This window comes from Acromyrmex echinatior, chromosome 2, assembly GCF_024713525.1.
Source record: "Acromyrmex echinatior isolate Ae372 chromosome 2, ASM2471352v2, whole genome shotgun sequence".
NCBI lineage: Eukaryota > Metazoa > Arthropoda > Insecta > Hymenoptera > Formicidae > Acromyrmex > Acromyrmex echinatior.
Window position 1 is genome coordinate 12,510,348 of NC_141853.1, and position 16,534 is coordinate 12,526,881.

Consider the following 16,534-nt stretch of genomic DNA (forward strand, 5'->3'; position numbering starts at 1 on the left):
TTTACTATGAAAAAATTTATTTTTACTTCTTACAGTTGTATAATTATTACCCTAAAAATGATTGTTGCAAATAGAATCTGAATTTTCATATAATAAAAGTTAGAGACGTAATACGCAAGCTTGTTTGTACTTCAATTATTTAACAATCATATCTTCTTACATCTACTTTCTTCACCGATCGTACATGTATCTGAAATACAGTCTTGGATCTATCAATATTAAGTATTTACTTTTGCATTTTCTTTCTCTGTATAAAATAGATCAATCAATTTATTCGATACGTCAATATTTTTATGTTCGATAATATTCGACCATGTCATATATCTGTATTAATTCTATTTATATTATATACCTGTATATACCGATCGCATCACAATCAGTTAGAAAAATAAATACTGGAATGATCGCTAAGCAACATGCATTACATGTCAATTTTATCGAATCGATTGTTTGAGCCTAGACGCAACTGATTTTATGTCAGTAGATTCTTTTTTTTTCTGTGGATCCACTTGAAAGCATTTCCACAACCTTAACGTTTCGTCGGCACCAGCACTAAGCACCGTAGTTCCATCCGGAGACATGGCTAAATGTAAAACACGACTGGTGTGTCCGGTAAGTTCCGCGAGCTTCGTCATCGCCGGATATTTCCAAATTGTTAGCTGATTTTGCGCGTATCCGTGTCCAGAAACAATCTCTTTGTAGTTCGTAGACCATAGCAAAGCGCAGACCTGAGACTTTGTATCTATTGTATTCAAACAAGCACCTGTGACAAACAAAAAATCGAATCGTGTTATATATAATTTTTATTTTATTTTTATTGCTCGTATTTTTTTCTATAAATTTTGTGTGCTTTAAATTATTATAATTTATAAATTGCCTCTTCTGTAACTTGCCTGAGCTGCAATTCCAAAACCTAATGGTCCGATCGGCGGTACCACCACCGCTCGCGAGTACGTTGTTTTGCCAAGGACACCAAGCGAGCGCTTTTACAGCAGCTTGATGCTGATTGAACGAATAAATAGGTTGCGTCTGAGCATGCCTTTGCCCGGCGAGTGACGACCAGATTTGCAGCATATTGTCATTGCCACCACTCGCTAGATATTGCCCATCAGGCGACCATTTCAAGCCACACACTTCTTGAGCATGTGCGTTTATAGTTGAGATCAAATGATCTCGTTCTCTGACATCATGATGCACTATTTTACCAGACCTTGGAAACAAGAATGTAATTTTAATCTTACTTCCAAAACTCGAACTTTACTTTTAGTTTCAATCTCAGTTACATCTCGGTTTATTTTCACTTTAATGTTATGTAATTTTCCAAAATCTTTAATAAATGTACTTAATTTCAAATAACTATTATATTTATCAATCTAATCGATAGTTTTACGAAATCGTTCTCTATAAGGATCAATTCTTTAAAACTTATAGGCAACAATTACAAAAATTAACAATCTAGTGTATTAGTGCATACCTGCAGCCGCTTGACAGTACATGGGAATTCCAGGAAAGAGAACCAACTCTGGTTATATGTCCGTTCATAACGCGCATTCTCTTCATTTGACTGCAATCCCACAATTCTGTATTTCCTACTGTGGTACCCACTGCTAAACATGGACCTTCTTGAATCCATGCAACGGAGCATACATAATCATTCGCTTCCAATTCAAATAACTGTTCTATAGTACCAGTTCCAGCATTCCATAAATAAACGTTAGAACCTAACGCTACAGCTAAGATATTATTGTTTGACCAATCCACCAAGTTTAAATCTGTAAAAATCGTATTTTTTTTTATCCAAGTATTCTTTCATGCCTTTAGTAAATAAAAAACGCAAAGGCAGATCGCTTACAATAATCGTCGATAATTTCAGGTGCATCCAGTATTCTATCAGGGGCTTGCGGTATGTATCTCGTCGGAGCTCTGACACTAGCTGGCGTTTTAGTTTGACTGTACAGAACTTTGAGAGGATTCTGATATCCTTCTGGCGGTGCTGGTGCTTTAATTTGATAAGATAAAACTCGTGCATTATTTATATCACCACCATGAAGATTCTCTCCTATGAGACGCTGCATCTCTCGTTTCTTAGGACTCATTTTATCAGCTTTGTCTTTATCTTGTTCAGCATTTTGTTGTTGAAGAATCTAAAGTAGAAAAAATAGTGCACAAATATGTCAAGGAAATTTCAAATATCCTATAGAGAATTTTTTGAATGAGCACATTCAGTGCACAATGGATAAAAATCATCGTACAGAAATTGGCATAAAGATATTTCTTTAGTATTAATACAGGATTAAATCACGGAATTTTCGATACACTTTATTGTACTGTTAGATAAAATATATATTTAAAATATTTGTAATTTATTTTTACACTCGGATTAAATTAATACACAACAATTTTAATGTCCATCAGTGCACACTAGTGCATCCAACTGAATTTGCTGTTAGTCACAAATATTCGTTACCTTGAAATGGCTTAATTCGAAATTAGTCGTGGCTCTCGACGGAATGAATCTGTCGCCACCGCTGGGTGTTTTGGCTGGAGTAGTGGCTCGACCTATTATAAAATGCAATTAAAATTTTGTTTCTTTCATTAACAATGTATAAATATTAGGAAATCTTACTTGGAGACTTCTTGATATATTTGGAGGGAGTTTTCTTGGTCTTGCAATCATTTTTCTTCGTCGGGGTCTTTCCTGATACACTGCTTGTGAAAGAAGTAATTTTCTTCGACGAGTTTAAACTGTGATTAATGCTGCAACATGAGGTACATAAGTATAAGGCAATGTATAAGGCAATTTGCAATCAAACAAAGCCAATATATTTGCACGCACATCTAACAAATTTACCCAATGTTCAAAATTCATGTAAATTGTAATTATAATGTAAGTTGATGGCACAAGAATTTACCAATTTAATAATCAGTATCAACAATCAGATTCTCGACAAAATTTAAGATAGTTACCTTAAATTCGATGCTTCCATGCATTTCTTTTGCCAACGCGGAATTGCGCCCTTGATAGCGTCATCCATGCGAGTTAAATTGTCGAGCTCCTTCATGAATCTCAAGTGCGACATAACGAACAAAAACGACGTGTCCTCGAGTGCACGATCGACCGCTGGAAAAGTTTTGAAACAAGTAAGTTGAGGACGAAACCCGAAATATGTATACACGCGTCGACGAGATGGAAGATAATCAACGCCGAATTGTTGTTGACAAGATAAGAAACGTGTCGAAAAACAATCAGTTGGAAAACTGTAACACCACTTGATTAATTCAATTTCTATCAACGTCTAAGATACGCGTCGGTGTCGGTGTAACGTGTACGTATGTACATTGTACATACCAATGCCGCGTGAACTCTGATATTTCTGATTCCTGCCGCCTGTGTGGCGAGAGCGTGATTTAAATGGATGGACGCAACATCAAGAAGAGATTTAAAAAGAACGTTGGATTTTAAACGCTACCGGTCACTTCCTGTTTTGTTTGCGCAGATGTCGCCACACGCTTCCAGTAGCTAGAGTCCCTATATTTATGCGATTCTTTGGGCCTACACACAATAGAACAAATATTAGGAACAGGAATAAGTATTAAGATTTCAACCTATCAAATACCAGATTATACCGGAATACACGAATACACGATTTATAATAAAGCCCGATTTATAATAGGCCGTAACCGTAATTCGGTTTCCATAGTCATAGTAGCCGCAATCTGGGCTCTATATTCTTGAACAAATATCGCATACGAAAACAGCAATTCCGTATACAATCGACCAATCACAATCGTATGCGAAAATTATTCATATGTGCTCAAGAATAGGGCCGCAGTTTGTTGCAAAGAGTTGGTGTGTGATGGCTCTCATTGATGGCTGTTGAGCGAGCGCTCGCTGTTATTGGTGCATTCTTCTAGATCGTCCAATTAGATCTTGAGATCCAGAAGAATAAACCAATAGCAGCGAGCGTTCAATCGTTGAATCTGCTAAACGCGCCTCCGAAACAGAGGTCTCTATCATGACTCTTGGCGTTTGGCGGTGTCGAGCCTTAAGTAAGATGAGAGTTTGCTCTTCTAGTAGTTCTAGTCTCTCCGCGCTCCGCAACCGGCTGACCGATAATGGTCGATCTCCGCCGAGCGGGGCCGAGTCGTGCATTCACAGTAGACTGCAGTACATTGAAGTATTGGAGACATTGGAGTACGCTATGGCGGCTGTGACAAGATATTTGCCGTCTGCGTGCGAGTCGCGAGAGTGAGTGATCTTGTTGTGTACGGGGCTCGTGAGCGCGAGTCGCGAGTCACGAGTAGCGAGTCGCGAGTAGCGATCCGCGATCCGCAATTCGGTATTCGGCAATTCGACAATTCGGCTGGGGTGCGCGCGCGCGCGCTCACGCACATATCCGCTGATCCGAGTGGCTGATCCGTGAATCTCTCGTGAGTCGGACTAGGGTGACCTGGGGCGACCTGGGACAACCGGAGGCGCCGCGCGAGGCAAACGATACTGACCTGTACCGTGCGCACCGTGACTACTGATGACTGACGACTGACGAGAGTGACGAATGACCGAGTGACAAGGACGACAAGGACGACGACGACGACGACAAGACAAGCCGTCGAAGCGGCCCCGATGCGGGTCGCGCGCGCTCCTCTCAGGGCAAATGATGACTTCGATGCTGCCCAGCTTTAACCCGCCTATCGTCAAGCGGCTGCTGGGCTGGAAGAAGGCCGAGAGCGAGGACAAATGGAGCGAGAAGGCCGTTAAAAGCCTGGTGAAGAAGCTCAAGAAGTCCGCGGGCCTCGACGAGCTCGAGAAGGCCATCACGACGCAGAGCTGCAACACCAAGTGCATCACTATACCAAGGTACACACACACACACACACACACAACACATATATATATATATATATATATATACTTTTGCCGCTTAATTGTCCCCTTATCCACCGATATCGTGATCTCGTGATACTTGTGATAGTGTGTATGATATGATGAAAGAGAAACGGAGGGAGGGAGAGAGAGAGAGAGAGAGAGAATTACACCGAAACGATGCAGACAGAGAAAGAAAGAGAAAGATGGAGAGGAGAAATCGCGCGAGCGCTCCCTCATATGTGGCGCGTCGTGTCTGCACGCACGCGCACACACACACACACACACACACACACACACACACACACACACACACACATATCGCGCGAGATGGCTTTGTACCTACGTGTGTGACGTTCTTCTCTCACCAATCCGCCGCGCGTACGCATATATGCGTGTACGCTACTCCATTCTTATTAGAGATCACCGACTTTCCGCTGCGCGTGCACGCGCGCGCGCACCTGTGCGAATCGCGTCGTCTGTCCGTGCCGATAACGAGAAAGAAAATTCACTCGTCGCGTGAGCTCGTACGTGATATCGCCGATTAGTATTATACTTCGGAGTGACGAAACTTGACGACGCGACGGCATGATACTGCAGGTAAACACTGGATCTCGGGCGACAGGCACGTGCACGCAGGAGGCACGTGGCCAACTCGGTAGCTCTGCTCCGCGAGCTAGCTAACCACCTCTTATCGCATCATTAATTGTTAACAACACAAATGAGCGAAGCAAACCGTATTCGGTCAAAGCAACTTTTCATGCCTTATATGTATAATATGTAGTTGTAATAATTTTGGGTGAAATGAATTAGTTTTTACATATAGGTATAATGTAATGAGTCATAATCTGATGAATAAAAGATGCCATCATAGAGACACAAGGTTCAAGAATTCAGGTAATTTTTCAGCTGTGATGCGGTAAAAGGTACTTTGTGAGCACGTAATAAAATACCTTGGCTCCAAAATTGACCATTACTGAGCCTTGACATCTTTCGTTCATTACATATTATATAAGATATATAATATATAATATATGTATGTGAAAACCAACTCATTTTATCGGATTCTAATTTTCTATACATACGATATAATTCGTACGGGATTCTTTATTATTAATCAAATTAGTCACAGATCGATGATCGATGATTAACTCCAGAATGTTGATCATGTTTCATGACTTTCTCTAGACATATAATATGTACACATACATTAAAAAAAGTTTTTACGTTTCCGCTTTATAGGGAATAAATGGTTGACCCTCTGAAAGTTCAGAATCAACAGGATGGAACGAGCCGTTTCGCGAGAATCGAAATCATCATTTAAATCCATTAGATCATAACAGCAAGATGATTTCGAACTCATTCTGTAATTCGCTGTATTCATACAATATCGTAAAATACAGCACAGCTTCCTGCGTTCTTCATCTATGCGCGCGAGAACGATCAGTGGGCTTGATGGACAGAGTTTTTGCACTGCACGATCAACGATTGCATACAGATCGTCTGCAGATTGTATTTGTAATTGAAACGAGTCAACTCGTCAACTCGTGACGCGAGTACGATATCGCCTTAGCTCGCAGAATCTGAGAAACTTGAAATGCAATTGTTTCCGCCGCCGCGTGGGCGGAAACTGGAAAGGCACTCGTCGATCTCTCGCAAAAAGTGCATAGACCCGTAATCAGACTAGAGATTGAGATTGAATTGAAATTTAATCAATCGAAGCAAACTTTACTAAACTTGAAATTGGTTTTCTTTATTCTGATTGCAGGTTAAATTCTAATTCAATCTCTTAATCTCATTTTCTAGTTTGATCACGGCTTAATAAGCGCGTGCGAAAAGAGCAGGACGCTGTCGTTCGAGATATGCCCGACGAGATATGCCTGTGTAATCCTTGACCTACGACAAATGGTTCGTCGGGGATCGGGGATTCCCCTCCCCCTCGTCTACTCTCATCATTAGAGTTTCAATATGTGATCCAGTTACGGTGCGTGGCCGAAAGACAAATCGAGCAACCGCGAAAACGACGTATTGTATTATATTATATATTTCTCCCCTTCGTCGTTTCGTGCGATGAGAGTTGTATCGACGTAATTCGATAAAAAAAACGAGTCATGCTTTATTCGCTTTGATCTCTTAATGTCTTGACGTAGAAATCAATTGCGACCATTAAATATCGTAGACGTAATGCCGAAGACATTTTTCAATTGGTTCTATCGCGGATGCATTCGCAGTCGCTTTCATATATATGCGTAATACACGACAATAAGATACACGTGTTGTGATTCCACATGGAAACAAGTATATTTAAAATGTTTTGCTAAAGTATCTAAAAATTTAACTAAATATATTAGGGGGACCGGAAAGTAACGTCGTTTTTTTTTTAAATGCTTTGGCACGACTTTGAAGTACACAATGATAAATGACAAACGAATATCGACATGCGCAGAAACGACATTACTTTCCGGTCCACCTAATACATATCTGAAAATAATTTTGTTCGACTATCAAAATAATTATATAGGACAAGCTGATTGCTAGACTATATCAAAATCTCTTGCAGTATTATGCTTTCTACATTATTGTGCAGGTTTAATGATCCAACAAATTATTTCCTATTATAAATCTGTATTATATAATAATAATATTATATATTTACTAGCTAATTTTTTTTTTTTTTTTTTTAGTAAAATACTTGAGTAAAATTCTTTCCGTGCTTGAACCTTTTATTTTATCTTGTTATTATTTTATTATTATATAAAAGAAACATGGCAAAGGTCCGTTGAAGGAGAAACGATCACTCATTGTCAGGCGATTATTCATATATGATAATCGCCTCGAAATACAAAATGTATTCCGCATTCGCAAAAATGGAAAGAATGAGAAAGGATATATTTCTCCTCGCAATCATTTATTGCCAAACCAAATTCTCACCAAAAAAAACTTGAGATTCTTCTTAAAAAATCGAATTAATAAAATAAGCTTCGTGAGAACAGGATCCCATTAGCATATGACAGTCACGTCATGTGAATGACACTCTTTATTATATTTCCCCCCCCCCCCGAAAGTGCCTCGTCATTCAAATATAAATGACATCGAATTTCCGTAATGTTTTATAAGAGAAAATGAGTAAAAAGAAACGTACGTGTTGCACTTTCCTAGAAGCTTTTCATGAAATGTATGTAAGTCCCATACATGAATGACGTGGCAGTCAATGTATGGACGAATCGATCGCATCGAAATTCTGAAAATGGGGCACCAACGTGGTAAGTATATAGAAGTCCAAGTTCCTTGGATACGTCGCGAGAAACACCCACATAAGTTATATGTGACGACTCACATGTTTCGTGTCGTGAACACGTGACGATGAGAGTAAGCGAACACGCGGGCGGGGGTATATGTGTGTACATTACATTGTTCGAAAACGATGGGGCGTATAAACGAACTTTTCTGTATAATACGTTTCACGTCACGGGACAAATGGCAATTAATTCACGCGGCCTGCCTACGTGCCTACGTACTTATACGTACGTGTACATCTCTCGTGACTTTTCCGCGAGAAAGAAGTTATTAACGAGAAATAACAAAAAAACGCAACAAACAAATGGAAAAGAATCATTTACAAAAAACGTCGCGCTTTCTTTTTTTGTAACTCGACGATCTTAGTGATATCATTATCTTAGATTTCGTTTTTTTATTATTATTATTATTATTATTATTATTAACAAGAGCTTATATTCGTGAATAATTTAATAACGGTTTTTTGTCGATAAATATTCCCTTCAAAAATCATAAACGTGATTCTTTCAACGCGGAATCGATGAGAGCTATATCGCGTTTGTAAAAAGAGAAAAGTGTGGATTTAACAGCAATTTATAATATATGTATAATTTTCACTATTGTTATTAATATGTATAAATCAATACAATGTGTGTAACACATGAGTTTTAAATTCACACCATGTGTGTGACGATGTTGACATAAACCAGAGGTTATAAATTTACTCATATCGCGTTAATATTAACATTAACACAATGAGATTTATACAGACGCCGCATGATGATAAATTCACTCCGATATTTTTTACAATACGGTATTATGATATTATATTATCGATTTGTGCTCGCAGAAAAATTAAGACGAATTTAAACCGGTTTAAACGTTTCACGGTTTAAGTTTAAATAAAAATACCTACACCGAGCCCTGTAAGAGAGACTGCCGCGGAAAATGATGTCGGAATATGGAAATTTTAATACGGCCAGATGGTAATCCGGATGTAAAATTACCTCTGCAGCTCTCGGAGATCTGTTGATCGCGGAGCATGGAAAAATGGTATCGTCACGAACTCAGTTATCGAGATAACGATCTCGATTAGCGATGGTCGTTATTTTTCTACATCCGCGCGAAACAACGCGGAAAAAGACAAGGAGCGATAATCACTCTGATAGAGCGACGTGAAATCGCTTTGCCGTGATTTCTTATCTCACGAGGTTCCATTTCTCTCGGGATAACGCGTTTCCTTAATAGGTTTCAACAACCTGGCGCGATTTTAACGCCATTATTTCCATTTCCCGCAAATTTCTAATCGATAAGTTGATATGAGGTACCGGTCTACCGGTAGCGTTTTCATTTTATATGCGGAGAGATTATTTCGAGCCCGATAATCGAGTAAACATTGAACAATGATACGTGTTTACAAAGCTAGATGTAACTTACCATTTTATCCACGGAATATTATTATAAAATAAAATATGTATATATCATGATCCGAGTATCTGCAGCGGACACGAAGAACGCAATAAAATGCATAATTATCATATTCGCGCGCAGTTTAATTATTACAATTGTATAATACATTATTATTAATTAAGTATATATAAAATATTTATGGGCGTCCGGAGATTTAACGTTGAATTTGCGCAATTATAGAGCATGAATAATTATATGTATGTTGTGATTATATCGTTAATTTTATCGACGTTTATAAAACACATTTAATCTCTATCGTATGTACACGAATAATTAGATATCTCGATACGAATCTTTTGCAAAGGACATTGTTACTAAAAAATAAACGTTTTCGATTAACTTGTTTAGTAAATCGAAGCGTGTCTCACATGCTTCCTGCTTACTGATCTAATCAAAACTCTATTTCGCGTGTATGCGTTTTGTATTCGATCTCTTCGAGTTTTAACTTAAAGATTTAGATATTAGTAATTATTATTAGATATATTGTAAATTCTCGTATTCTCGTATTTTCGTTATTCGCATTATTACGTTAATTATCTACGTATACATGCGCAAGTTTCTGCGATATTCAATATATATTTAGTCAACATCGACTAATTAACTGTCATTTAATTACCCACTTAAGCTATGTCGTTCACTCGTGTCTCATAATAAGGACTTTTCGTTATCGTTAAGGCTTTCTTATCTCTCTCTCTCTCTCTCTCTCTCTCTCTCTCTCTCTCTAGACTCACATAATCATATATCATAATATTAGCAAGATAACATGGATACACTTAACATTTTTAAGTTCGTATTTGAAGAACTGCGTATAAATAAAAAACCGACTCATTTCCTTCCCTAACGATATTGTTAAACTTTGGCAAAAAAGGTTCGTTAAAGCTTTGCTCTCCTTATTTCTTCTGTGATTTCGATCGATCGAGTCTCTTCTTTCTTCATAAGCAATTTTCTCTCCAGAGAAGCCCCGAATCGAGTTGATCGACGTTGATTTTTTTCGATATCTAAACTGCTTTACGAATGTGCCGTTAACGTGAAGGAGGAGAAGAGGAGAAGGAGACGTGCATCCAAGAATCAAGGATTAATATAACGGCGATTATTCGTGTCGCGTTTTATGCATATATACCTACTGCACACTGCATACGTATTGTTATAATACATGCAGTCGAAGTCGTAGGGAATCGATTGCAGCGGCGGCAACGGCAGCGTGCGTACCGCATGGCGACTTTATTAATAGTAGTCCTGGCCTGGTGGCGTGAGGAACCTCTCCTCGACCAAGGATATTATATAGGTGGAGAGGGAAAAGAGTCTGTCATCACGGCGAGAAAGGCTCGGCGCGACGCGCGTGATCCTCATCAGTCCTCACGCGCGGTAGATTCGGTCGGAGGCGGACGCGCACGGATGCTGAGAGTGCTGAGAGTGCTGAGAGTGCTGAGAGTGCTGAGAGTGCTGAGAGATCGCGACGTTGCGCGTTCAAAGGAGAAATCGTTGGCGAACTTGCGCGAAAGACGCGCACTCGAGGGAAATAAGGAACGAAAAGAAAACGTGCTTGAATCCCGATTGACCTGCAGAGTGTAAAATTTCGAGAGAGTTGACGCCGAAAAAATGCGCTCGCGACGATCGACACGAAGGAGACTAATTGCAAAGTGTCAAATGAGATAGCGGTGATTTCGCAACAGTTCAGTTGCGTCAGTCAAGTATCCGCGTGAGTTGAAATCATCCCAAATTCGCTCCAGGTCAAATTCGTCAAAATGCTTTGTGATGTGCATCATGGATAGAAATGTGTCGTCCTGCGCGATTATTATGCACTTATTGTAATCACACTTGTGTTTGTGCATACGCGCGTCTATCGATCGCGCTCTCATTGTGCGTTTTTTTTTCTTTTGTAACGGTATAAAAATATATATACGTACCTGACACTCGTTTCCTTTGACATCACATTGATCAACATCGTTGAGACTCGGTTTAACAATAAATACTGGACAACAATAAAGAATTTATTATTAAGTTTACGTCTCGGAAGACACCGAGGGAGATTGCCTACGACTTGAGATTACGGAGGAAACGATTAACCATAGTTAGTTCTTATATATATATATATATATATATATATATTCTCATGGACGTCTGATGTGATCCTTCGATTGCTAATTAATATTTTAATATTAATAGTATATCTTTACATTTCCGATATTTACGGATATATTGAGAGATTCTTGTTATTATTCAGCTCGCGAATAAAACACCTATGCTCTTTCTGTAAGAAACAGCCGCTTCCAGCAGTGAAAGCGTCAAGCGATATCTTCGATCGCAACTGACGTATCGGAATTGAACAGGAATAAGTACGTGTTTTTAGTTTTTACGAGGAAGAGGAAATGTCGTGAAGCGGCGCGGACGTCTGATTATCCCGTGGATCTCGTGCCACGACAACGCGTGCGATAAATACCTACGTCCCGTTTCTTTAATGAAGTCGAAAGCCTCGCAGAGTCTCGTCTCGAGGGGCACGTGCGAACTGCGAATGGGATGCAGCGCGCGCGTGCAGATAATGCGCCAAGTGCGTCAGCACGTCCCACGGATTTCGATATATTTGACTACCTGCACGTTGCGGAGCAACAACGGCGACGGCGGCGACCCAGATATTCTTCTCGGTGCAACACGATTCAAAATCAAAACTCGTGGCGCGCGCGCGCGCTGCATCTCGTCACGCACTATTCACGTTTCTATTCGTGCGTATTCATAGTATAAGGCACTGTAAGGCTTTGCGCGCTAAGCGCTCTTACCGAGTACCGACTCGCGTGCGCGTGCCGATTCATATCGGGTCGAGATAACGATCCAAGTGATTACGCGCTGATATACTATATTCTGCCCCTGCTCTGTAATATAATCCATTCATCCTGATTGATCCAGATCTCGTGGAGGCACATATCACATCGAGGTGCGAGCTGTGACAATTTATTGTTTACAAACTATTTTAATTTCCTGTCCACGCGCGAAGAACGTATACATTATGCGTTGAAAAGCATTTGAAATATGTGTAGTCTTTATTTTGTTTTTAAAATACTCCAAGACGGTTTAGAAGCTCTTCGATCGATCAAGCATAAATTTTAACGTACCTATTATTCAAACATGTGATATGTTTGAATATCTACACCTTTCATTTTATCAAGATCACTGGAGAAATGGTAATCCAATCCTTTGAACTAGATATGCATATTCGTATTTTTAATTCTTACTATTGTTCGTTAAAATGTAAATCAATTCATTTCTGTGGTTAATTTTAGGGAAAACAACGTATTTATAGCTAATAAATAATCAAGTAAATTTGAGTCTAAAAAAATTTAATACATTTTCTTGAGTTGATTTGTTTAACTTTATTGTTTTTTTGTTAGTTAAAGTTACTTTATCTACGTCATGTTGAGGTAGTAGGGTGGTGATAGTTTGATTGGTAGTAGTTTATAGAAATGACCAATAAAACACTCAAATTGGATACAATTTGACATCGTGAATTTAACAATGTAAAACGCATGTATGATGTATTATCCTCTTTTTTTAGCAATGTACGATCTACAAATACGTCTTTTTTGTATCTGTCCGCATATTCTTTTTGTCATTTTTTATTTACTGTTAGAAAGACTCGCAAAATTTTTTAGATGCTCAATTCATTTTCCCGAATAGGTAATCGTACGTTGTTGACTAAACGAAATTCACATATTCACGTGCGAGTGCGCTTGCATAACCAGCATAACGCGCTGCCTCGCTTACAAAATCAGCAAACAGTGGAGCGAGTGTTTTCAGCTATCGAGAAAATTAAACTTTGTTCAACTTCCCGAATGTTACGTTACACACACATACACACACACACACACACATACGCGCGCACGCAAAATCTATTGTCCAATGACGCATTACACATATGAAACGGGATTAGCGGCGATGCGCGACGACACAGCGGCAGCGTCGATGTCGTCGATGTCGTCGATGTCGTCGATGTCGTCGATGTCGTCGATGTCGTCGATGTCGTCGATGTCGTCGATGTCGTCGATGTCGTCGATGTCGTCGATGTCGTCGATGTCGTCGATGTCGTCGATGTCGTCGATGTCGTCGATGTCGTCGATGTCGTCGATGTCGTCGATGTCGTCGATGTCGTCGATGTCGTCGATGTCGTCGATGTCGTCGATGTCGTCGATGTCGTCGATGTCGTCGATGTCGTCGATGTCGTCGATGTCGTCGATGTCGTCGATGTCGTCGATGTCGTCGATGTCGTCGATGTCGTCGATGTCGTCGATGTCGTCGATGTCGTCGATGTCGTCGATGCGACGGCGACAGCAGCAACAGCAGCAGCAGCAGCAACTTGGCGATACCGCACTGTGTCTTCGTGCTCCTAGAACGATGTGCGCGCGAGACAACGTTAATTCGATTCCCGTTAGAAGGTAAATTAAACCTCGTTCCATTTCCTCGATGTTATCCCTGGGATACACGTTGCAAACCGCAGGAATGAATCCGCGGCGGCAGATTTTCATCGTTGGCGACGCGCGACATTCTATTCTTTCCTTGTCTCTTCGAGAGAAAACGAGAGACAGAGAGAAAGAGGGGAGGGGAGAGAAAATAGTGATTAAAATCTTGGAAAAGGAATAATTAAATTTTTGGAAAATGAATAGAAGTGATTTTAATTCTCTCAAACTATTTAAAAATTATTTCTCTTTTTTCTTTCTTCGAAAAAAATATTGCTTTTTAACGATCAGAAAATAATGTATGCGAACGTTCGGGAAATACTTATTTTTAGTCTTACATTAGAAAGAGAGAGAAAGATATATATATCTCCTGCTATATATAATTATCGATTGTTTGTTGGGTATGCAAACTATTGTGGAAATTTGAAATGCAACTGCATACTATATTTCGCGCGGGAAAGCAGATTGTCGCAAAACTTTGTCTTCTCTTTTTCTTATCATTTTTCATCTATTCTCGCGAACCGTTAAATATAAAGTTGAAATCCATATTTGAAATATTTTCACCGCGCATTATTTCAGCATACTATTTAAATACAGCCGTCTAATTTTCTCGCGCTGACATTGAACACGATTTTCACATTATCCAAATAAAACTCAGAATATCCGGCAGTCACATCCGGTGCTCGATACTCGTCGAGAAATAATGCCGATCTATATCGACGTCATAAATCAAAGATAATTAAATGAGGCGCATTGCGGTGCATTCTTTTTTTTTTTTAAACAACGTAATCAACTGTAACCTCGAAAACGTCATATCATTTAAATGCAAGAGCAAAAGTGGGACGCGTTGAATTTTACATTACGTAATTCTTTTTCTTGTCGTATATATAGTATAAGCGTTAAACCCAATTTGCTTGGTTCCTTTCTTCGACGCGACATTATCGTCCATTATTATGACATTAATATTTCATCCATTCATCTAATAATTCGCAATTTAAAAAATAAAAGAAACGAATACAGTGTAGATTACACATGATGGCGTTATGTTATCGATACACACGACGTATTATATTTTGACAGGCGTTATCGCTGATATCGTTTTTTCTTATTCGGGATGAAAAGAATAGTTTCTCCATCATCGACCAGATGAGATGGGGGACTTGGTTTAACTGCTCCATTCTCGCTTTTAAATCGCAAAGTGAAATCTTATAGAAGTAGATTGAGACATCTTCCTTGGAGATATCTCGCAATTCGCATCTCGCAGCTGAGTTTTGATCGTTGGCAGATTTATCCGGTTTGTCATTTAAGCAGTTTTTAAATCTACGATTCTGATGCTCGTACGCTCTAATGGCGAATATAATTCCGTCTTTTACGTCACAGCGACGCAGATTTACGCGCGGATAACGAAGAAAGGGATGCGCATCGAATCTCTTTGTCGCATTCATCGTGTTCTATAATAATTTTGCAAATTATTAATTTTTTAAATATCCTTTATATACATATCAAACTATTGTTATATTAATTTAACAATATATACTTAATTAATATCGGAACGTAATATTTAAATATTAATTGATTATAATACATATTAAATTTTAAAATGTCGGTTCCTTAATCCTTTAGATATGAAAAGATAATTTTGAAGAATTTGAATAATATGTATTATCTTTCTTTCTCTTCTCTCTCTCTCTCTCTCTTCTCTTTTCTTTTTTTTTTTGAGTGAATTAACAAAACTGGGATAACTGTGTCTTAATTTAGGCAAAAAATTACATCTGTATATCCACTCAGTTTATACTTGGCTGCTGCGATACTCGGAGTCAATTGGTATTTACGCAAGACAATTGACGCGAATAATTCGCGGGGAGAATTAATGGCACCGATCTCGGTGGGTACGGTGTTCTCGGCCGCGGTGAGAGAAAAGAAAAGGGTGTGATAGTGCGATTTGCGATGCGAGGGAGAAGGAAAATTACGTAAGGATACCGATGACCTGGTATCCTGTTGCGCGCGCGGTTCGTCGCGGTTACGACGCGCCGCGTCGTGCAATAACGGCGAAATGCGCCGTACGTACGTACGTAATGGCATTAGTGATTTGTTAATGCATTATTCGCGGTAAAAGTTACTTCTCACTTCATTCGCACTGCGACTGATTATCGTGGCTGGCCTTATGCCATGCTCGTTCGATTTCAGTGAAAGGAATCGCGTACGACTAATCGAATCACCGTCGGTATACAAAAAATAGATTTCCAAGGTGAGATATTTCGCGAAAGAAGAAAGAAATGTGTTGTTAATACGGGTTGTAGATATTACGTGCTATTTTAACATGGAAAAAAAAAGATCAGTTGCAGCAGCAAAATTTTGCGTGTGGTAGCTAAATTCCAATCGTAATATATGGATACCTAATGGACATCTAATTCTGCGAAGTCTAATTTCCATTAGATGCGAGGCTTAAATATTATCATTGTAAGTATAGACAAACATT

General features: G+C 39.2%; 2 protein-coding genes across 3 annotated transcripts in view; one reads left to right on the forward strand and one right to left on the reverse strand.

Annotated features, from left to right (window-relative positions):
* On the reverse strand, positions 1-5,428 carry fzy (cell division cycle 20 protein fzy). The gene is made up of 8 exons (XM_087402916.1): positions 5,211-5,428; positions 2,968-3,121; positions 2,627-2,757; positions 2,468-2,559; positions 1,853-2,144; positions 1,475-1,772; positions 894-1,210; positions 1-763 (listed from the first exon to the last, which is right to left on the reverse strand). Exons 1-8 carry the CDS (start codon positions 5,251-5,253, stop codon positions 435-437), a joined length of 1,656 nt encoding a protein of 551 aa, XP_087259042.1. The 5' UTR covers positions 5,254-5,428; the 3' UTR covers positions 1-434.
* Positions 4,109-16,534, forward strand: part of Smox (Smad on X) — a 26,632-nt gene continuing 14,206 nt past the window's right edge. The window contains exon 1 of one of the 2 annotated variants that reach the window (XM_011067326.2): positions 4,109-4,858. In XM_011067326.2, coding sequence (XP_011065628.1) covers positions 4,656-4,858 — 203 coding nt within the window. In that variant the 5' untranslated portion in view covers positions 4,109-4,655. The remainder of the gene's footprint in view (positions 4,859-16,534) is intronic. The other variant, XM_011067327.2, reaches the window with a different exon arrangement.

Bases quoted from the DNA above. Each gene is read 5' to 3' on its own strand.
- fzy (XM_087402916.1), bottom strand. From the start codon at position 5,253: ATGCGTACGCGCGGCGGATTGGTGAGAGAAGAACGTCACACAC. The intron at 1,773-1,852 runs GTAAGCGATCTG...CGATTTTTACAG, and splicing joins TGAAATTATCGACGATTATT to ATTTAAACTTGGTGGATTGG. The intron at 1,211-1,474 runs GTATGCACTAAT...CTTGTTTCCAAG, and splicing joins GTACTGTCAAGCGGCTGCAG to GTCTGGTAAAATAGTGCATC.